Source organism: Neltuma alba, unplaced genomic scaffold (genome assembly GCF_004799145.2).
Source record: "Neltuma alba isolate B1F8T4 unplaced genomic scaffold, ASM479914v2 tig00013369_pilon, whole genome shotgun sequence".
Taxonomy (NCBI): domain Eukaryota; kingdom Viridiplantae; phylum Streptophyta; class Magnoliopsida; order Fabales; family Fabaceae; genus Neltuma; species Neltuma alba.
Window position 1 is genome coordinate 1 of NW_021637632.1, and position 21,074 is coordinate 21,074.

Here is a 21,074-nt window from a genome sequence, read left to right on the forward strand (position 1 = left end):
TACAAGCACTACCTGCAAATTCATTAAGAATAGAGTTAAAAAGCGGCTCCACCACCATAGTTTCTATTACTTCCGGGACTTCAGTCAACATGGTCCTTCCAGAAATCATCAGTTGGAGTGAATATCCGCAGCCCATATATTTCTTCAAAGTTATCATAAAGCGATGGTCAAAGAATTCCGAGAAAAACGATTTCAAGGTTTTAGAATAAAAAGGAGATTAACATTATACTGAATTGCAACCAAAATCCCCCAAAAACAAAAAAAAGCTCCCAAGCAAGAATAGAACACGCCCCCATTCGAATTATATAAATACTATTCCTTCGCAAAATTAAGCATCTCCAACAACGACCACGACAAGAGAAAAAGCCATGATGTCAGAAGAGAAAACCACCAGACAACACAAATCCAGTCAATTGCCAATTTTATCAAAATTCCATGGAACTGAACGAGGAAATAATAACAGCGCCACCTTCGGACTTTAGGCTTCAGCAACCCTCTCCCCGCCGTTTGTTTGTTTGAGCCGGACATTAATATGGAAAATAACATTTGAATAAAATACAGTTTATGTATAAAAAAGGAATAAAATACAATGTGAGCAACGTATAGAAAGTCTCATTGTCAAAGAAAATTTCTGATTCATATATTTGGCCAACCAATATATAAGTGTGTTTATATGATTTCCAATTTTGTAGCTTGATCTCGTAGTGTTGGCCAAAAAAGCTTCATCTCGTAGTGACAAATGACAAAAGAATCTGACTGTCCCGAAAATCAAGGGTCTTTTGACTCTAGAAACGGTATAACGGATACAAACGGTAGTTACTTTTTTTAGTGGATAAAATAAAGTTCCTTAACCCTTTGCTCTTTTGACTTTTATGAATGTTCCTTTTCCCTCCCACCCTTTTCCTCAACTCGTTACCTAGTTCATTTGGTAAATCATTTTTTTCACCGAAATTAATTCTATGACACAATTCTAATTTTGAGAATATATTTGCCCAAAAGCTTTCATATGCTTATCATTTTTTATAATTAAAAGTGACAGTTAAATGTTCAAGATTTAAAATATATAAGACATTGTTTTATTTTAAATATTAAAAAAAATATACCTTAATTTTCCAAACAAATTTTTTTTCTTACATTGTTTTAATTTAAATATTAAAAAATATGGGTTAATTTTCCAAAAGAGGAAAAAAACTTTGGATCAGCCTTCAACTCAAGTTGGAGTGAAAACCTTTCGGGTTTATTTGTTCGGTCAAAGTTATGAGATTAGATGATCTTCTCTGAACTATACCACGACCACTACCATGATTACTATCACAACTACAACTACCACTACTACCACTAATAGCTTTATAGTTCCTTGGAAATATGGAAAAAATTAAATATTTTAAATAAAACATGTTATATCACGAAACATGCAATAAATTCTTATAATAAAGAGCAGCAGCGGTACTTTTCTCCTTGTTTTAACCTTGATCATTTTGTTTAGTTTAAAGTTTGCAAAACTCGGTTTGAACAAATATATGATTTGTTAAAAGTTTAATGTAACGTGATCCATGCTTCTACTTTATTTTTCAATTGATGGGGGTTGTTGATTTCTCTTGTCCCAGCGCTTCAATCTTAGCAAGTTAAATTGGCGAAGCCGTTCTTTGTTTTGCATTCACAACCGGGTGTATCGATTGGCTGCTACAAATGTGGCTTCCCTCATTAAAGTCCAACAGGAAAGCACGTTCAAGTTGCATTGAGGGGAACTGGCGCTTGAGAAAGAATTATGTTTGTGAAACATGCTTTAGGAGGAAGCCAAACATGCTAGATTAGGGAAATGCGTTTTGTAAACTTAACTTCGTTATTGAACTTGAGAACCTGCTTCAACCTTTGTTCCCCTGGTTATTGCAGGAATAAAAATCCAAACAAAAAACTACAGCAATCGAGTATTCAATATAGGAGGAAGGAGCAGAGTTATCCGACATTAATGTCTGAGCACCGGAAACACATGTCTTCACCACTTCCACCAACACAAAGTCTAAACCATCTTTTCTCGTCAGAGTTTGAGGAAGCGCCCGAAGCACGATTATCATTAGTCAATTTTTTCGTTCATGATGGGAAAAAAATACTGGAAATAACAGTAGATCGGAATCCGGGTTTGGAAGAAAGTCTTCGGGCCCGTTTCCACAGATACATTATTAGTACTTCTACATTGGTATCGTCGTTTGTCATAATATGGCCTGTGGCTTTGTGATTGCGTCTCTTCCTTGAGGAGAAGGAAGGACAGATAAACAGAATGATATCTTTCTTTAGGCCAATAATGAACAAAACAACATCCGTCACGCATAACTAACATAACTAAAAATTGTCCCCACAGCAACCTCTTGAAGTGAAAAATCATTTGTCTAGGGGGATGGGGATTCTAATCCGGTAATTCCCCCATTTTTCAAACCCCCCCCCCCAAAAAAAAAAAAAAACTCATTTGTCGAGAGTAACCCCGACACTTTCGAAACTTGGATAGATATGGTAAGAAAAGAACGAAGCTTGACCCAGATGTTTATCTAATACAAAATGAAATCATATGAAACTAGCAGTAGTTTGAGATAAAAACACTTTCTGACTGATCACTTATCTCTAATGCCTCAGCAAGGTAACTCTTTCCTGCAGCTGTCAGAGCCTTAAAGATTCCGATAGACTCTCTGCACACTCCCACAACTTTCTGTGTTCAATGTGAATAATTGGTCCAAGACTATGATCATGTGCTTTTAAAACAAATCATCCAACCGCTCCCCTCCCCCCTTTTGTTATTTGAAATTTCCGAATTGTTGAACGAAACATCCAAACGAAAAGTGTTGCTATCTAATCTTTCACAATTAATTTCCAAATTATTTTGAATATCCTACTCTTAAAATTTTGAAACGAAAAATAACCTCACCACTTTTAGTTTCTACAGCGACGCTATCTAGTTGAAATCCCAAAAACAACGCCCCAAATTTTTACCCAAAAAAAAAAAACTTACTCATGGTCGTAAGCCACCAGGCAATCTGTCGACTCCGGCAACCTCCACACCGGCACGTTTGACGGAGTCGAACAGCGGTAAGACCATCATTCGATAATGAACCGGCCGGGATTGCTCTTCAAGAACGTCAATTTCCACCGCGTTGACCCCAATTTCTTTGAGGCGGAACCCTAGCTTCTCGCCGACCCGAGAGGCGATCTTGGCGTCCCAAAAGTGATGGGATCTGGGAAAGCGATTGAGTTTGGCACGGTAATGGGCAACGAATTCTTGCTCGGAAGATGAAGCCATGGCTATGATGGATGATGTCGAAGTATTAGTGACCTGGGCTGTGATTTTCCGGCAAGATAGAACCAGCCGCAGAAAGTAGTTGTGGCGATAGCAGGTGGCGGCCATCTTCTGTGCCGAGGCATATCCTCAAGCCATCAAGGCTCAAGCACGCATTCGAGTTACGGGCTTCGCCTCCGGAGTCCGACCTCTGACAGACTGACACCCCCACTTTTTAATGGTCGGATCCCTGAAAGACCAGAATAAAAATAACAAACTTCAATCTTCTCGTTATCATTGCTTATGATCAATTTAGAATGTTGCACCTTTATTGAAATTGATAATATTATTGTGGTGGCAAACATGCAATATGTGCCAATTATAATAATTATTCCTTCCAATAAGCTTTACAAGGTAATGCAGATCTTTAACATAGAAATTAGGTTAGCTTTTAATTTAGTGTTTTATAAGACTCCGGTCTACTTTTTATTTATTTTGTTTTCAAGTAATTTTATAATAATTACATGTGTTAAAATAGTTATTATCAATTTATAATTCAAACACATATGTTTAATAAGGATATTTTAGAAAATATAACATCTATTTACTATAAATAACTAATTTAATTAACTTGTTTAATCTCTCTAAAATAATCAGCTGCCTTATATCAAGGACAAAAAAATACTAAACAACATTGATAATTGGATACATTCCCTATTTTAGAAAAAAGTGTATATTTTTAAAATAAAAAATCTTTATAATAATTTTTAGACTAAAGTATATATTTGGTTCTTTAACTTTATGTAAGGTTTCAGTTTAATCCCTTAATTTTAAAAAATATACTTTTAGTTATTTAACTCTAAAATTATTAATATTAAATGATATTTTTTGTAACAATCATAATTATTTTGAAAATTAAATTTAATATTATAACATTTGATAATGTTTTATTATCATTTAAAATTTTAATATCACTATTTTTTGTTGACGATTCTAGAGTTAGAGAACTAAAAGTTTACTTTTTAAAATTAAAAAATCAAATTAAAACTTTATGTAAAGCTAAAGAATCAAAAGTATGTTTTAGCTCAATTTTTTAAAAAAGAATAGTGTGTTTCCTATTGTAGTTTGCTGATTTCCATGTTTTTGTTGTTGGTTAAAAAAAACTAATAAAAGATTATTTTGAAAATATGATTTTGGATTTTGTCTGTTGGCATGATTTTTTTCTAATTTTTTAGCATGAAAAAATTGAAATCTGAATTAAAGAAACTTTTAAAATTTAAATTTTTAAATCATTCTTATTTACTACACTCTAATAATAATTGGTGATATTTAAAAAATAAATCCTAATATATTTTTATAATTATTTTTAATTTGAATTTAAATTTAAATTTAAATTTAAAATTTTTTTTTTTCCAGAAGCCGCTCTAAGGAAACCGAGGGAAACGGAAAAGCAAAATGTCCTCTTACAATTTCACCCTTCCGTCTTCAGTTATTATCATAGCAGGACCCAGCACAAGTGCTCGCGCCACCAGACATGGGCTTGATCCTGTTCGGACTTCGGAGTAGTAATCACATAAAAGAATCGCGGAGAGGCTGGGTGTAAGCGAACCTCGCTCAAGGAAGGCTGGGGACATTGCCATTCTGACACTCTTTTGAAATTAAAGTTCCGATTTTTATTTACAACTTCTGATTGTTCCGCATGGGAATCTCTACATCTTGGCTGCACTTGCCCTGGATACTGGTGCATATATTGATCTTTCAGTTCTCATTAAGAACTACTGCAATCAGGTAACCGAATTGGTATGATGTACTTGTTATGCGTTACTTTCTTTTTTGAAATAAAAAAGTTCTTTTTGCGATACTGAGAATCCAGAATGAGATGATAAGTTGCTCCTAATTTTCAAATGGACAATTTCTGAGATTTATGTATAAATTTTCAATTTGACAGTTTTTTATATCCAATTTGAAATCTTTATTCTTGGTCAAACCAAATTTCATGAATGTCATGGCGAAAAAAAAAAAGCTCATGATTTTGGAAATGATTGCAATGTCTTGGTGCTCGTGCAAATCTATTCGCATAGTTTTCTTTCTAATTATTTTAAATGTTGCTTTATTTTGAGATATCCTTGAGTACTTTTCAGATCTTCTGGGAAATGAATTTGATGAATTAGTTATGGGGAATTATTTTTATCTTAACCTTACTCTGCTCTTTCTTTACCTGCTCTGCATGTTAAATTATTGAGGGAGTCTGCTTCATAAACAGTGGAGATAAAAGGAGAACATACTGACTGTCTAATCTCTCATTTTTGTTGCATATTTGCCTTGAGTTGATTGTTATGCCTAGCTTGAATAGCTTTCCCCCCTCCCTCTTATGTAGCGGAGGCAAATTCCTTCCATGCTGATATCGTCCTCTTTTTTTAATGGTCTTGTTACAACCTAATGCGGTAGGAAGGATATTGGGTTTCAAGTCGTACGTCAATGCGAAACTACTGTCCAAGGACGATACCTTCTTTCTGACGACAACGGTGAGCTTTTCCTTCTGTGATCACATCGATCTCTATATGATATTATTTTGTTGCTGCGACAAGCATCATCAATATATCAAGCGAGTCCATTAAATTTCATGCATGATGATGTGTAAGGTTACTTATGAGTTATGGCCGATCCTTTTCCATTATGCACCAACTTTTTTCATAATTAGTGATATCATACACCACTAGACATGGAATTAGATGGTTGATGTGCATTGCGTGATCGTCTGTGTAGCCTTTTAATTTCTGCTAGCATGTCATGTTTGCTCATCTGCTGTCTTCTCCAAAAATATAGCATAACCAGATTTCAAATTGGGCTTCTTTACATGGTTCTGTGTTCAACAACATGAAACTCTTTACTTTTGTTTTAATGCATGCAAATTCCTGCAATCTTTGACTTATCTGGTTGATTATGTCTTTCACTTACCCTGACATAAACTGATTTTTTTTGCTTTTGTAGGTTATGTGTGTAATGCTCTATCTGTTGATTCACAGTCTCGTTGCTGCCCTGAAATTGGGGAGAAATTCTCTTGTCAGTGAGTTCTTCTCAAAACATTGCAAACTGCTTGCTTTCATGAGAATTTTCTATTAGCAGGGTGTCATTGGTATTATTTGCAGAGGATGCAATCTTCTTTCACAATGTTGCAACTCTTATGAATATTGCGTTTCATGCTGCTTGAATCCTGCACGGGTAATTCCTTACATGCTGCTCTCTTCCTGTCTTAGTTTCCTTTCTTTTGTTTTTGTTTTTGCCCTTTTTTTTTTTTGGCTCTCATTCCCTTATTGCAATTGGAGAAAGGAGTAAGTGTGGATAGATTTTGTTGAACAGACAAATAAGGAAGATGCATTGAAGGTGAAGATTGCGAAGCCAGCCTCTGCAAGTAAAGTTTCTATAACCTTTTCTTGAAAGAGCATTGGGGTGATTATCGCCCTGAGATACTTGCTTTGATGAGGGAGATATTTATTATAATAATGCTGCATACAGCCCTTGATAAGCATAAGCAATGAGGTTTTTTTTTTTTTCAGTTTTTAAGTCGTTGCTTGGCAATTCCCAATGTTCTTAGATGGCTATGATTCTTCTAAATCGTAGATGTGTGTGTGTGCGTGTAAAACACATTTACTCCCATTTGATAATTGGCAGGGGCTTATGCAAGTGTTTTTGACTACTGTGCTGGGAGATGCCGTCATAGTTCTGAGAGTGTGGTGAGTATGCTTCTGTGATCCTGCTATTGAGCTGTTGATGTATTCAAATCTTGAAGTTATATGTTGATTTCTTGTAACCCTATTATACGTTTTGTGAAGTATATGGTGCCTCTTTAGCAAGTTTGCGATGATGTGGACAAAACCTGTTTTGGTGACTTGTCCTTTTGACAAAAGCGCGTGAAGGCCCTACAACTAAGTCTAGTTTTGGGCATTCATAAGGAAAGAGTTTACTGTTTCCCGTCTGCATATACTTAACAAGCAGTTTCAGTAGTTTGTTATTCACAGTTAATTAAATTGTGTTGTCTGATATTTTCACAAATTGTAATTACTGAGGTATATAAACCTACTTTTGGACATGCATGCCTAAAGAAGTCAGAGAACGGTTATTAGTGTTCGAGGCATGTGGAAGAATAATAGGAATTTATATGTCTATGAAATTTTTAAGTGACTGAAGAATAACAAATGTCCTTTTTACAAACAGTCTGTCTGCTTCTTTTGCTTACCTTGTAGCTCAGATCTAATGAGGAAAAATGGAAATAATTTGATACTAAATGTTTTGATAGTGTCTGGCTTTATTTGAAGGAGATAGTTTCTGGCTGTCTCATATCAAAATCAAGTTCTTATATTTTTCAGGTTCATGAAAATGCCTATCTCAGTGACTTCCATCACTGTTTTCTTCTGCCATCAAATTCCTCCGGTAAGTCTGCAGAAGAATACTCCTCCGGTCCTAAATATAAGACCCTTATAGGAGTTTGTAATATTTTCCGGTGCCTTTTTGTTCTGTTAGGCTGCTTATATCTTGACCTACAAAGTTACAGATTTAGTTTTCACCCACAATTACCTAACATTAAACCTTTGGTATCCGCCAGTACAGAGAGACCCAGGATAAACATGAACTACAATATGGTTACAAATTGAGTTGGGTTATTAATAAATTCCTGGAGAAGTAAAAGCTTTCTATCCTTAAACTTTTTAGTTGGATTGTTCTTTGCAATTTACATTTGAATACACTGAATTTCCGTTTACATCACCTGTGCAATTGTTAGATTATTGCCTAAATTGGTTCCTAAGCCAAGTTGTAAAAAGGAAGTGGCTTAAATGAATGGTGCATTTGGTAGAGGAGCAAATTACGGGAAGAGAGGTGATGATTGGATTAGATAACATACCAAGACAAGGTCCACATCTTGATATATTGCTTGTTTTTCTCGTCCTCCATCCCTCTCATTTCTAGTTATACAAGCATTTACAAAGTGGGGTCTGTTAAGTGGAACTAGTTTGTTGCACCTTTTGGAGATGCGAGAGACAAAAATAAGTGTTCGGAAAAACTTTCAGAATTTCAATTAAGGAAGTCTTTTTTTGGCGTTTCTATTTTTGTAGATTCAATTTATATGCTGGTTTTGTGATGAAAGGCTTTTACTGTCTTGCTACAAATACATCATTTTGTGCATTTTACAGCTACATATATGTGTGTATTAAATGTTCTTTCTCCTCGTTTTAAAGCTGGAATAAATAGCATGCTCCCAGAGGCAAGATTGAATGGCATTAGTGTTGTTGTTGGAAGGTAACCTTTTCTTTTTTTGGGGTTCCATTCAGTTTAACTCTTTGCTGCTTCTTGTTGTAACTTCATATCGCTTGTTTGACAGGCAGGGTGAATCATGTGACTCAGTTTGCAAGTTAAGAGGGCAATCGTGTGTCGCAAATAAGCTAGTGGTGCTTAACCAATGTGACATGTAAGTGGAGCTGGAGCTTTATGTTTTACATTGTGTTGTGGATATATTTTGATGGCATTGTCTACCCTGTATTCTATTTCTACTGTGCCTGAGATGTCTAATGTCTAATGTAATTATACGAGACCATATTTACAATGATAAGAATTGTCAATTTTCAATTTTAAGTTTGACAAATTATCTCCAATCCCTTCTGTTGTTAATACCACCATGCCGTGGATGATGCATTGAGCAAAGAAGGAATGTCATACTAGCATTGAAATTGGAGATATTTGTTTGCTTTTCTTTTCATATCATGCTGTTATAGACTAGTCCTTTTTATTTTTTCCCCTGGCAGCATGCAGAAATATATGACTTGCAAGGGAGCTTGCTTAGCAAGTATAGGAACAGATCAACCTGCTGAAGTGGTTCATGATGCTCCAAAGCATTTGGTAATAATTGAATTATGCTCTGAAAATTTAGTGTTTTGAATTGGAATAATGCCTGATCTATGACAAGAGGCTAGTTAGGTTGCAGAAACAGACAGGAACGGTACACTCAGATAATTATATGTTTATATAACATAGGTTGAAGTGTTATGGTCCTGTACCTCCTGTTGTCATAAAATGCATATGTTACAATTTACTAAAAGAGGTGATTGATGGATTATTCCGAGAATTTCCATGGCTTTGTGGACCTTGAACCCTACTATTTCGTTGTTTCATCAGTAATTTCTGGGTTTGGTCGTCCATGTGACAAAACGTAAATTGTTTCAAGATTCGGAAAACAAGGCGGAAGTTATATCAAGTGAGATGAACTATATTAATCAATAGTTGTTTCCTGTTATTTTCAGAATCCAGGATCATGTTTGTACACTCAAGCACAATCAACGCTTTCTTGTGATGGTGCGCATCAGCATACAAGGAGACTGTGCCCCTGTGCATAGTGTAAGCACCTGGCAAGTCATTGGAACTCCTGCAATTTAACCAAGTTTTGTTCAAAAAACTCTCATCACTATGAACGGCAAAAACTGCATGAATAGTACAGGAGCTATGAGCTATAAAATTCTTTCGTACTGGAAACTATGGTCAAAGCACGCATGGCTTACATTGTTTTCCTCTTTTCTTTTGTCAAGACCGGGTAGTCAGGCATGCTATACATTTGAGAGAAAATTTCCAACTCTACATGTTCTGCAATAAAATTTATCTCTTTGCTGTTTATTGCAGGGCTGGAGGAGTTCGCATCCGGTTTCTGCCATGGGTCTTGTAAACTACAACTACATTGATCAAAAACCGCCCATGCTGTCAGCTATGATGAAATTTTTTTTATCTTCTCTTCAGCGATAGTTCTGGGGGCTGTTATTTTAGGTTTTTAACGGGTGGAAAAGAAATACAACAGCAGGGTAGATGGTCAATGTATCTATAATCTGTTTTGTAAATCATTATCTGGTTGAAGTTGCATCTGACCCATTCGTGAACCTTTCAACATGGCAAAACATTTTAAATGGATGGGATATATATTATTTTCAGACCTTTGGCTATGTTCACTTGTCAATCAGATTGAGACAGGATTACAGGAAACGGAAGGCCCGGGTCTTGATGTTACCACCAAAGGAAGTAACTCAGTACGTCAGTGTTGCTCTTAAATAGGGTTGGAAAGAAGCCCATTTATGGATCATGACTGAATTGCATATTGAAACACAAGGGATTCATGAACAAAAGTCGGAGCCAAAATTAAGATACGAGAGAGATCTGCGGATCCCCACCTTGTCCTGGCACTCATCGCCCTATCATCGGTAACGTAGGGTTCAAGAGCAACACAGTTAGCATCCGTTATAATCGCAACTGTAATAAAAACAAGAAGGCAGGCTTCGCCTTTGTACGTTCATTTGCACATTGAATAATACCCTGTCTCATTATAGATTCGCGCCTTGTGTTTCCACTTTCACCACTAGACTCCTCTATAAAAGGAGAAAAAAAGATATCGATGCCTCTCTTCGCCATTGATGCCTTTCGATAATGGAGGAAGATAGGCATTTTTGAATAATGAAGACAGAAGAGGGGGAAAAAACAGAAAAGGTACAATACAATCTAGCAACAGCTTTCATTAATAAATTAATTGATATGGATACCCAAGTTCTATTAATTTAATTTGTGTGTACTTAGCGGGTGTATGGTGACCGGTATAGCTCTCCTCATAACTAATCAGAAGCTATAATCTGGTTTGAAGATTCTCTTAGTGAATGGCTTCGACACAGCCTCCTTATCCTTGACTCCACTGGGTGACCCTTTATCGCTTGCTGTGTCCTCAACGTCATCTTCCTCCTCTGCAGCACTGAAGGCTGGATGGCCGAGAATGCTGCCAAGCAACTGTATCCCTCTCAAGGCATTGGTGAGAGGCAAGTGACCCTCAGGGGTGTCATCATTGAGTTCCCAAATGAACTCAGTGGGAAAAGACCTGTAATTGTATTGTTCCACCTCCGTGTTGAGCTTCTTCATCCAACCAACCTTGAGGAAAAACTTGGTGAAGTCCCTCTCTGTTTTCTCAAATATCCTCTTCTGCACGCTGTACCCGAACTTGTTATCGCTGTATTGCCTCCAGAGTGCATCTATGGTTTTGAGTTCAGTTTCAGAGATAAATTGGACCTCAGAGAAGAAGATGTAGCCGCGCTTCTGAGCAGCGTCGCCGGCGAGAACGATGAGGAGGCGGCGAGTCTCTTCGTCGGCTTGGCGGAAGTCACCGGCTGCGAGGTGGAGACGGAGTTGGTCGAAGGAGAGGGGTTGAGTGGTGGAAGTGGAGGAAGAGGTGACGGGGGAGAGAGAGAAGGCGATAGTGGTGGTGGTGGAAGAAGAGGAGAGAGAGGCAGAGGAGTTGAAGGTGATGGTTTTGGGGAAGAGCGGGGAAGAGAGAATGGAAGAGGAATGGTGGCGGTGGGGAAGATTATGGTGGTGGTGGTGACGGTGGCGGATGGAGTGGAGAGAGTTAGTGGAAGCCATTAGACGAGAAGAGAGACGGAGTTGGGGAGTGAAAAGAGGAAATTTTGATGGGGGTATGGAGGATGGAGTGAGATTGTGAGAGAGATAAGGAACATGTGAAGAGGAGGAGGAAAAAAGGCTCATCAAAAGCAATATAATACGAGTTTTTCATTGGCTCCCTCCGGGTGAGGTTTGATCACTACCCCCACCCTATCTCCCTCTCTCCCTGTCCCTTTCGCCATTGTTAAATCACTAGTTTTATTTTCTTCCTCTTTTTTGGTTTGCTACAGAATTCAACTGAAACCGAAACTTATTAGTAATGGACAACAAAATAAATTCATAATAACGATAATTCGATACCTGCTTCCTCTTCTTTTTTTAATAAAAGTGACAAGAAAAACTTGAACTAGAGACAAACCAAGACACTCCTACTGATATCTTCTTTAAAAAGTAAGTCAATTACTCTCTCATCTGCCCTTTTTGGTCAAAACATTCAAACCAAGTGAACTGAACCCATGCTCTCTTTTTTACATAGAAAGAAAAAAGACAAGGGAAAATTACACTTAGGTCCCACAGAGTACAATTAATATCAAAAAGGTCTCACGAAATCGCGAAATGATTCTGAAGTCCCCAGGGACCTGTGTGTAATTAATTCTAATTGTGAAATTACCTACTTACCCCTGTTAATTTTATTACAACAATTCGTTTACAATCTCAACAGTGGCTGTTAACAACCCGAGAAGACGTGATTGACAACCTCGGCAGTGCTCATGACAACTCACTCTATGGAATGCCAGGGGTGTTGTTGAGGTTGTTAACTACCTCTTCTCGGGTTGTTAACAGCCACTGTTGATGTTGTAAATAGGTTCTAATTTTATTGCAGCAATTCGTTTACAATCTCAACAGTGGCTGTTAACAACCCGAGAAGACGTGATTGACAACCCCGGCAGTGCTCATGACAACTCACTCTGTGGAATGCCAAGGGCGTTGTTGAGGTTGTTAACCACCTCTTCTCGGGTTGTTAACAGCCACTGTTGAGGTTGTAAATAGGTTCAAATTAACAGGGGTAACTACGTAATTTCACAATTAGAATTAATTACACACAGGTCCCTAGGGACTTCAGAATCATTTCGCGATTTCAAGGGACCTTTTTGATATTAATTGTGCTATGTGGGACCTGAGTGTAATTTTCCCAAAAGACAAAATGGGCCAAATTAGTTTATATCTGTCTATTGAGTAATATTTCTGTTGGAATTCAAAAAAAAAAAGACAAAAGAGATATACTTTCTTAGCAAGACAGTCCACTTCCACGTTATGGTTTCTCCTCAAATGAAACAAATGCACCTCTCAGTCCTTTTGGAAAACTTGTTTGATTTCTTGGATGATATCTCCACCCTATCGGCACGAATATCAGAATTAGAGGCAGCAATAAGAGAAGATCATGTAAGCAATCACTTTGAAGCCAAAACATAGAGCTTCGGCTCAATCACGCCGCAACAAAATATTATCGTCACTGTTTTGATAAAATGCATCCGCGTTTAAGAGCGTTAATCCCATGTCTTTTTCTTGTTACGTGACCGCATGGTTTTTTATCTTCCTCCCATTTTTCGCGGTTGATATGAGATAGTGCAAAGCCGTTCAATCCAAACATCAAAATCGCAGTCACTTTGGTGTCAATTATAAATATGGATGATGACTTCAATCTGCCTACCAAATTGTCAAAAACGTATTCACCCTCAAACTGTTGCACATGATCTTACTACACGAGAAAATTTCCAAATACTCAATTTAACGTAGCGTGGCAATACAGTGGAACCGTCCATGGCTTTACTTGACCACCACGTTTTTACAGCGTCTCATCCAATGATCTGTATAAATGAAACGTAATTGAGAATGAAACACAGAAACCAGATACACACGATGGATTTGCTTCGCCAGTGAGAATTGATACTCAAATTAATCTCAGAAGTTGTGCTGCAAAAACAGCCTCTCCTGAGGAGAAGCAGGTCCAATCTCTTCCTCTAGACTCCTCAAAACGTCGCCACCACCCACGTTCCCCAAGTTCTTCACTTCTGCATTTTTCCCATCCACATCCCCCTCTGACACCGACGATTTCCTTCTCTGAGAAGAAGTAACACTTGGAAAAGTGATCCACGACGGTGCTCTGAACTCGAATCCTTGATCCTCAGCTTCCCCCACGTCCGTTTCTGAAGTTGACTTGTTGGAAGATCTTTGAGACGATTTCTTGTGTAATCTGTTACTCCCCAGCACCACTTCGGTGGGCAAAATTGGCTGCTCGTTGCTTGGACTTCCCATTAGTTGTGCAAGAGCTCGCTCCAAAGTAGTTGTCACTTTGTCCATTGATGGCCTCTCTTTCCCTCTCATCCTCACGCATTTACAGGCCACGTTTGCAATCCTTTTCAAGGCTTCGAGATCAGGAGGAGGTTTTAGAACTGGGTCTAAAATTGCCGTGATGTCTCCCGCCTTAATCAACGGCACGGCCCATTCAACTATGTTACCTTCTTCGTATTGCATGTCAATGGCTTTTCTGCCGCTCAGAATTTCCAAGAGCAGCACGCCAAAGCTATATACATCAGATTTCGTGGTAAGATAATGAAGTCTGTAATATTCAGGATCAAGATAGCCAAGCGTTCCCGCAGGTAGTTCAGCCAAGGGGGAGCTGCTATCAGCTGGACCCAGTAATGACAAGCCAAAATCAGAAACTCTGGCATTGTGTTCTTCATCAATGAGGATATTTGAAGATTTGATGTCTCTGTGGATCACAGGTGGGCAGGCATAGCCATGCAAATATTCAATTCCTCTAGCTGCTTGAACTGCAATTGTTACTCTTCTAACCCAATCCAACTGTTCTTTGGAGGCCTTGTTTTTCCCATGGAGATGTTGGTGCAAGGAGCCATGCGCCATGAACTCATAAACAAGAAGCCTTTCTCCGCCTTCTTCACAATACCCTAGCAGGTTGAGTAAATGGGCATGGTTCAACCTGGAAAGTAAGTCAAGTTCTGTATGAAACTCTTTGGAATTCTTTTGCATGTTGGGAGACATTATGGCCCTTTTAACTGCTACGACAGTCCCATCTTTTAACACTCCTTTGAATACACACGAAAAGCTTCCTTTACCAACTATGGATTCTTCTTTGAACCCGCCTGTTGCTCTTTCAAGTTCCTCATAGTTAAATGTTTGAGCCCTCCTGATTTTGAGCTCCTCTAAGTCTGGACTGATTTTGCTGTTCTCTTTTTGGAGGGAAGAGTTGCTACCATGAAGTTTCTTCACGTTTGATCCTTCTATGGAACACCTACAACCTCGTAGCTTGTAGCGAACATATAAAACAGAAATTAAGGTCACAAGACTAACAAAGAAGACAGCAAAAGCAATCTCAGCGATCATCACCGGCAATTGCAAAGACCAAAATTTCTCATCTTTCTTCGCCATATTAGCATTGGAATCTGAAACAGAGCAATTGGAGAAGCATTCAAGGGAGGAACAACTAGAACAATTGTATTCACATTGTCTGTCAGATGTATAATTGCACTCACTTTTCTGATACATGTCAGCAGGACAAGCTCCACTGCATGGCATGCAAAAGCGAGAATCAGAGGACTTGCAAAGACCCTTTTGCTGTTCAATTTCATAGAAACCAGGAGGACATGGATTAGGCTGGCATTGCCCAGGAGAGACAGCTAATGGTAGAGAAGTAGGGAAGCCAACACCCAGCAAGAAGGAAGAAGAGATTTCTGAGCAAGTATTCCACACGTAAAATAGTTTCCAGCAGCAATCTCGAACACCTTAATCCCACTTGGAACTGGGGTACTTCCCTTGATAGTAAAACCCCAGCAAATCACCCCATGATCATTACTTTTGATACCACAAGCATGAAATCTTCCGCCCACAACAGAAAGCATAGGTTCATTTGGAGCCAAATCAACGTTGCCTTGACCAGAACGTTTCACCACAATTTCTTCCTCAATGCCCAAGCTCCTTCCCCAACAAATAGTTCTGGAATTCACCCCTTCTAAAATTCCACACACATGAAATCCACCTGCAGAAATTTTCTGGAACTTCTTATCTTTAGGAACTAAGCTGATTACTCTGCTACTAGTATCATCGCCCCAGCAGAAGACTGTTCTGTTCTGGGAAAATAAGCCACAGTTGAATTCAGAGCCTGCCGATATAGATTGAATCTGGCCATCAAAAACATGGTTCTGGGTCATGTTGTATCCCCAACAATCGACAAGAGAAATATTTCTCTGTCTTCCTGTCAAGGGTTTCCTTAATCCACAAACATGATAATCCCCAGCACTGATTTCTAGATACTCTGCTCCTTTCGTCATAGGTTGTGGAACACCCATTTCGATGTAGCCACTACTACCCCAACAGTAAGGTTGGAAAGTATCCATTAGGAGTCCACATACAAAGCCATCACCTGCGGTTAGACCCAAAAGTGGGAAATGGGTTGGTATTCCATAGACTACGGCTGAGTTTGATCCGTAACAGTTCACAGTATGAGACCCATCTGATCTCAGGCCGCAAAAGACAGAACCTTTTTCCCCGTAAGATATGGCAATGGAAGACATGGAACCCAGACCCGAAACAGACCAGCATGAACACGATAAAAAAACTGAAAGGGCAAAGAAAACCCGAGGTTGCCATGGGATCACATTCAAGAAGGAGATCAAGAAATGTCTTACTGAGAATCCCATGCTACGGAGCCACTCCTTTGTGTGAGAAAAGGTGGACCCTTCACCGACGGTATAGGCTGCTCAGTAAGAAACCCGGTTTAGGATGAAATCAAGGTGGAGAAAACTATGCTTCCCACTTCAGAGTCAAAAGAAAACGTACCATCAAAAAAGCTCCAGTAATTTCAACGATTCTGAAAAGAATAAAGAAACGGACATTATCCGGATCATAATTGGATCTCTATAAACATTCAGATTTTGTGAAGTGTTCATTAAGTTGCATGGTATGATGGTGAAGAGGTGAATTGATTGAAAGGAACTCAAAGAGAAAGATGGGTTGGAGAAGGTAGTTGTGGTTGCAGACCATTGCTGTTGCAGGCAAGAAAAGGGGGGGAGAGAGAAGGCATTAAATGGCAGAAACTGCTGTTTCTATGTATGGACAGAGCGTAGGTGTAGGCATTAAATGAGAAGTTAATGCAGTTTGATCATTTCATGCCGGATTACTGCACATTGAGCCACCACTCCCTAATTTTATTACTCTATATGCTGCGAAAGTGGCTCGGCACTACTTCCTGGGCTTCTCACTTCTCACTTCTCACTTCTCACACACGCCCCAACACAACACTTGCGTCCCTACTTCATTTTAAATTCTGCCTTGCTCCCTTGATCTTATAATCGTATTTTATTTCTGCTTTCCGAAGTTGGTGCAATGACGTTTTTTTCCGTTATATTCGTTCCAGCGCCACGTAAAAACGTTCTTCTTTTTTCAATCGTTCAATCGCTCGTCTCTGTATCTTTTCTCCTTATTGCATGCATCGTTCGGAGAAATATATTAGAAAATCAATGTCCTATATTCGGACGATGGACGTGGGATAATGATCCATGAACGTCCTAAATATTCACTGATTGACTAATGACACTTCACTGGCAGAGAGAAAGCAGGAACAAAAATAGCAACAGGAATCACATGTATTAAATGATAATTAACTGCATTTAGTATTGCCTTCACGATATGGTTAGCATCATGTCTCCCACTAGAGAGGGTGAAAGAAACTGCCGTTGCTTCATTAGTCTATAAAAGGCCATAGTTTCCTCATTCGGATCGAACCACAGAGTGAAGAAACCCACTCTTATCCACCATCTGATGTTGACAAATGGGTTAAATGGGGCTTTGAATTCTGGCGAAGGGGCCATTAAAAACCTCATTATATGCATCTGGGTCATAAGTTGTTTACTTGGAGTGATGCTCCACTAAATACGCAAGCTTCATGTTAGATCTTGGTTTACTGTTGATATTGATTGATGAGTGAATAACCTGGGGACAGTTAACACCATAACTTGAGGTTGCCCCTTGCCCCGCGAAACGGGAAAGGTGGCTTCTTCCTCCTCTGCGGTGAGGGGTTGAATCACTTGAATGTAGCTGCTTTTTCTTTCTCTGTTTTTTTATGTCTGATATGGTATAAATGTTTATACTACTAGGTATTTTGTTACTCCCTTCGTTGTGTAATATAAAAATTAGTTGACTAATTTAAATAAATTAAAAAATTTAGTTATTTGTAATAAATAAGTATGATTTTTTCTAAAATACCCATTAACTAAAGCTACTATTGATAAAACACTTAACACGTGTAACTGTTATAAAGATCATTTTAAAAAAATATATAAATATAATAAATAAAATATATTTAGATTTAATATTTAAGATCAAACTGAACGCTAAGAATAAAATACACTGCATTACAATGCTGAGGCACATGACTTGGGCGTGATGATCTGGAAATGCACATGCTTACGGGAGTTCTGTTCAATTACATTCATTCTGTGCTGCTCTATCCCATTGTCTGTGCCATATTTTCAGGATTTGTTTCCTTCTCTTCTCTTATTCTATGTTAGTCAACCGTGCTGCTTCTACTTTATTCCTCCGGTTGGGCCACGCACACCACACTTCTCTAATGCCGATTCCTCCGTCAATCTTGTCCTCATTTGTCCCAGAAAAAAAAAAAGTCAATTTTAGTGCCAAAAAGAGTCTTGGGGCCAACCAATTAACTATTCTGATTTTTTAAATAAGGATATTATTTGATTCATGAACAACGCATATTATTTTTAATTATCTGTGAACATTTTTTCCGTTTATAATGTTCCCTTCAGAGTCCCCGAATACTTCTTCGATGAGATCATTTTAACTTTAGTTGAAAAATTACTTGAGAAACGGGAGCTCCATCAGGGCATCGATTTAGGCCACGTGGCAAGTAGGGGTTCTCTTTTTTTGGGTCAGCTAAGTGAAGGCGTAAATAGTCCAAACCCCGTTGAATGAATAATGAGCCGGATTCACGAGTCGGCAAAAGTGTAAACGGTGAAGAAAGCAAAGAGGAGATTGCAGCGCACACTAAGTAAGTCGTAAATTCAGCTCAGTGATTGGGAATTCTTTCTAGCAAGAACAAAGGAGACTCAAGATTTGTGAATTACATCTCGAAACAGTTATCCTGCTTGGGCTTCGGTATGGAAATATGCCCCAAGTATACAGATAGTGAGAGCATCAAACATTGAATCTAGAACAATGTGGAATTCAGTGCAATGACGAATGAAGAAAAACAATATGAGAGCAGGGGTAGGCCAGATTTGAAGAAAAGAAATAGGAGGTGCTTGCGAAGACTGAATTGCAGTAGCAACTTGATCTGTACATTGAAAGACCGTAAGAGGGTGATGTAAATGAGGAAAGGACGTAAATTTGAATATTTGATAACGATACAGAGCGAGGTGGCCTGTACACGTGAGAAAGCAGAACATATATCATTTATCAATGGGGAAGGGAGCGTGAGCAAGGCACTGTGGGTTGGACAAGGTGAGGGCGACGTTGATGGCCGTCAGTGCATTTTGCTCCACCTGAGACGCCAACAACCCCTCTCCCGGCGCAGCAAATACCAACGGTCACCGCAGCACCGCAGCACAGCACACGGGGGTTTGCACTTGGACGTCGGGGCGTTCCAAAAGCTGGACACCGACAGCAATAGCATCTCTCGGGGGTCATCTCATTGTCAATTATGACTTCGGCCACTTTGGTAACTTACTCATAGGCCTTGGTACTCCCTCCTCTGCATCTTCAGTAAAAAACTAGAAAGTCTAGTAAAGCTATCTGTTTCACAAGATCTCTGTATATTTTGAAAATAAAATACTATTGCATGATTTTTGTACAACGCAGGAGGATTTTGTATAATTCTGCTCAAAATCTATATGAACACAAGCAGAAATTTGGCAACAGAATAGCTAAGGCTGCAGGACGAAGCCAGAAGGACAAGAAGATCAAAAATTGTGAGAGGAATACAAGCTTTTTGTATAAATTTTCTGATCTATGTGTGCTTCAAACATGAGTTAAATTCTATAGTGACCATGACCCATCTAAGCAAATAGACTGGTGGCTGATTTAGGAGGAGCAACACTGGAATGAGAGACGCATATCTCAAGTCCATCTTACAACCTGAATACAAATAGAAGCTCAATTTCATGAATTATTTATCTCACTTATGCACGTGCTCATTATGTCCACGTGCTTCTCGAAACCGGGATGGGGTCAGTGGTACCTGCTGAAAGCCATTTTCCCACTGCGTAAACAGCAGGTTACTACTCTCAGAAGTCAGGAAACAATGCCATCATATGCGGCCGCAGGCTCCTTATGAACTCACTGGAAAGGAAAACAAAACTTGAGACAAAAAAGTCATCAAGCAAAACAATTTTAATTATTTTGCCCGTAAATAACATGGACACGCTTGTGTGGGTAAGAGTGCAAGTGAACAAGATAGCTTTTCCCAGTTCACTAGAAAAGTCGTCAACCTATCAGAACAGTTAACAATCAAAAAACACAACAGTTCTTAAAGGCAAATCTACATTGGGAATTTTAAGAAGCAAAGCACAGTAACAATTTTGGAGGCACAACAAAATTATTTGAATTTGATGCATTTTTCTCACCATTATTAAAGAAAATGAACACTGATATTAAACTGAATGTACTCTTGTTTACCAAAAAAATGAAGGTATTCTTTATTTTCAGGTTCTAGTTTCATTTCCTAAAACAATCTACTTTAATGCTGGAATCATACATTAAGAAAAGCTAAGGCCCCTTCCACTTGGAGAATAGCCGTATGGATCTTCTAGGTGCCTTCATGCTTCTTAATATCCTTGTAAAAGGTTCGGCACTGTAATCTTGAACATTGGAATCTTTCCGTTTCCTCTTTCTCTGAAGCTCCACTTTAGAATCTTGATCATCAGACACTAGACCAGACTTAAGTGGGTCATCAAACTGGGAACATCTGAAAGAATTACACAATCATAAGCTCCAGCGAATTCGTAAATGCCAAAATATCATTAGAAAACTTTGTTGAGATGAGGGATTACTCTGAACTCTCCCTTCCATTAACAGTCTTGTCGAACTCCTGTAAACGACAGTTGTTTCAAATATTAAACAAGTAAATTCACCAGAAAGAAGAAGACAAAGATCAGGCACTTCGTGAGCAACAAAACAACAAGCTTGCTGGTGATCACCGGACAAGAATGTTTGGTTTGCAAATATTTAAATAACTCTGTTCTTTTCCTTCCCAAAACACATGTCCAATCACCTCCTCCAACACAACATACACAAGCACGAAAAGTCAAAAGTTCGTTTCACAGCTTTTGGAGTAGACCAAGACAGTGGACCACTCAAAGAA

At 38.5% G+C, this 21,074-nt stretch overlaps 4 protein-coding genes and 2 long non-coding RNA genes across 8 annotated transcripts; 1 reads left to right on the plus strand and 5 right to left on the minus strand.

Annotated features, from left to right (window-relative positions):
- Positions 1 to 2,506: 2,506 nt before the first annotated feature.
- Positions 2,507 to 3,460, minus strand: LOC114736739 (uncharacterized). The gene has a single exon (XM_028924610.1). The coding sequence runs from the start codon at positions 3,392 to 3,394 to the stop codon at positions 3,002 to 3,004; it is 393 nt and encodes a 130-aa protein (XP_028780443.1). The 5' UTR covers positions 3,395 to 3,460; the 3' UTR covers positions 2,507 to 3,001.
- Positions 3,461 to 4,775: 1,315 nt separating this feature from the next.
- On the plus strand, positions 4,776 to 10,237 carry LOC114736741 (uncharacterized). 2 transcript variants are annotated; one of them, XM_028924613.1, is made up of 12 exons: positions 4,776 to 5,053; positions 5,714 to 5,790; positions 6,257 to 6,332; positions 6,415 to 6,487; positions 6,626 to 6,677; positions 6,938 to 6,999; positions 7,633 to 7,696; positions 8,500 to 8,560; positions 8,643 to 8,729; positions 9,064 to 9,157; positions 9,559 to 9,663; positions 9,932 to 10,237. In XM_028924613.1, exons 1-11 carry the CDS (start codon positions 4,965 to 4,967, stop codon positions 9,649 to 9,651), a joined length of 828 nt encoding a protein of 275 aa, XP_028780446.1. In that variant the 5' UTR covers positions 4,776 to 4,964; the 3' UTR covers positions 9,652 to 9,663; positions 9,932 to 10,237. The 2 variants fall into 2 exon arrangements, with proteins under 2 accessions (XP_028780446.1, XP_028780445.1); XM_028924612.1 differs by having other exon boundaries at positions 4,777 to 5,053; positions 9,559 to 9,652.
- A 274-nt stretch (positions 10,238 to 10,511) lies between these two features.
- On the minus strand, positions 10,512 to 11,818 carry LOC114736740 (tetrapyrrole-binding protein, chloroplastic). The gene has a single exon (XM_028924611.1). It carries the CDS (start codon positions 11,699 to 11,701, stop codon positions 10,910 to 10,912), a length of 792 nt encoding a protein of 263 aa, XP_028780444.1. The 5' UTR covers positions 11,702 to 11,818; the 3' UTR covers positions 10,512 to 10,909.
- A 1,618-nt stretch (positions 11,819 to 13,436) lies between these two features.
- Positions 13,437 to 16,606, minus strand: LOC114736738 (serine/threonine-protein kinase-like protein ACR4). The gene is given in 3 exon segments (XM_028924609.1): positions 13,437 to 15,408; positions 15,411 to 16,454; positions 16,538 to 16,606. Coding segments are annotated over 2 exon segments (2,754 nt in total). The 5' UTR covers positions 16,399 to 16,454; positions 16,538 to 16,606; the 3' UTR covers positions 13,437 to 13,642.
- Positions 16,607 to 19,528: 2,922 nt separating this feature from the next.
- Positions 19,529 to 19,997, minus strand: LOC114736743 (uncharacterized). The gene is made up of 2 exons (XR_003739370.1): positions 19,953 to 19,997; positions 19,529 to 19,849 (listed from the first exon to the last, which is right to left on the minus strand). It is a non-coding gene; the product is annotated as an uncharacterized LOC114736743 (long non-coding RNA).
- Positions 19,998 to 19,999: 2 nt separating this feature from the next.
- LOC114736744 (uncharacterized) lies at positions 20,000 to 20,846 on the minus strand. Of its 2 annotated transcripts, XR_003739371.1 has the most exons (3): positions 20,764 to 20,846; positions 20,469 to 20,678; positions 20,000 to 20,053 (listed from the first exon to the last, which is right to left on the minus strand). It is a non-coding gene; the product is annotated as an uncharacterized LOC114736744 (long non-coding RNA). The 2 variants fall into 2 exon arrangements; XR_003739372.1 differs by lacking the exon at positions 20,000 to 20,053 and having other exon boundaries at positions 20,310 to 20,678.
- Positions 20,847 to 21,074: the final 228 nt, after the last annotated feature.

Bases quoted from the DNA above. Each gene is read 5' to 3' on its own strand.
- LOC114736741 (XM_028924613.1), top strand. From the start codon at position 4,965: ATGGGAATCTCTACATCTTGGCTGCACTTGCCCTGGATACTGGTGCAT. The intron at 6,333-6,414 runs GTGAGTTCTTCT...TATTATTTGCAG, and splicing joins GGGGAGAAATTCTCTTGTCA to AGGATGCAATCTTCTTTCAC. The intron at 8,730-9,063 runs GTAAGTGGAGCT...TTCCCCTGGCAG, and splicing joins GTGCTTAACCAATGTGACAT to CATGCAGAAATATATGACTT.
- LOC114736739 (XM_028924610.1), bottom strand. From the start codon at position 3,394: ATGGCCGCCACCTGCTATCGCCACAACTACTTTCTGCGGCTGGTTCTA.
- LOC114736740 (XM_028924611.1), bottom strand. From the start codon at position 11,701: ATGGCTTCCACTAACTCTCTCCACTCCATCCGCCACCGTCACCACCAC.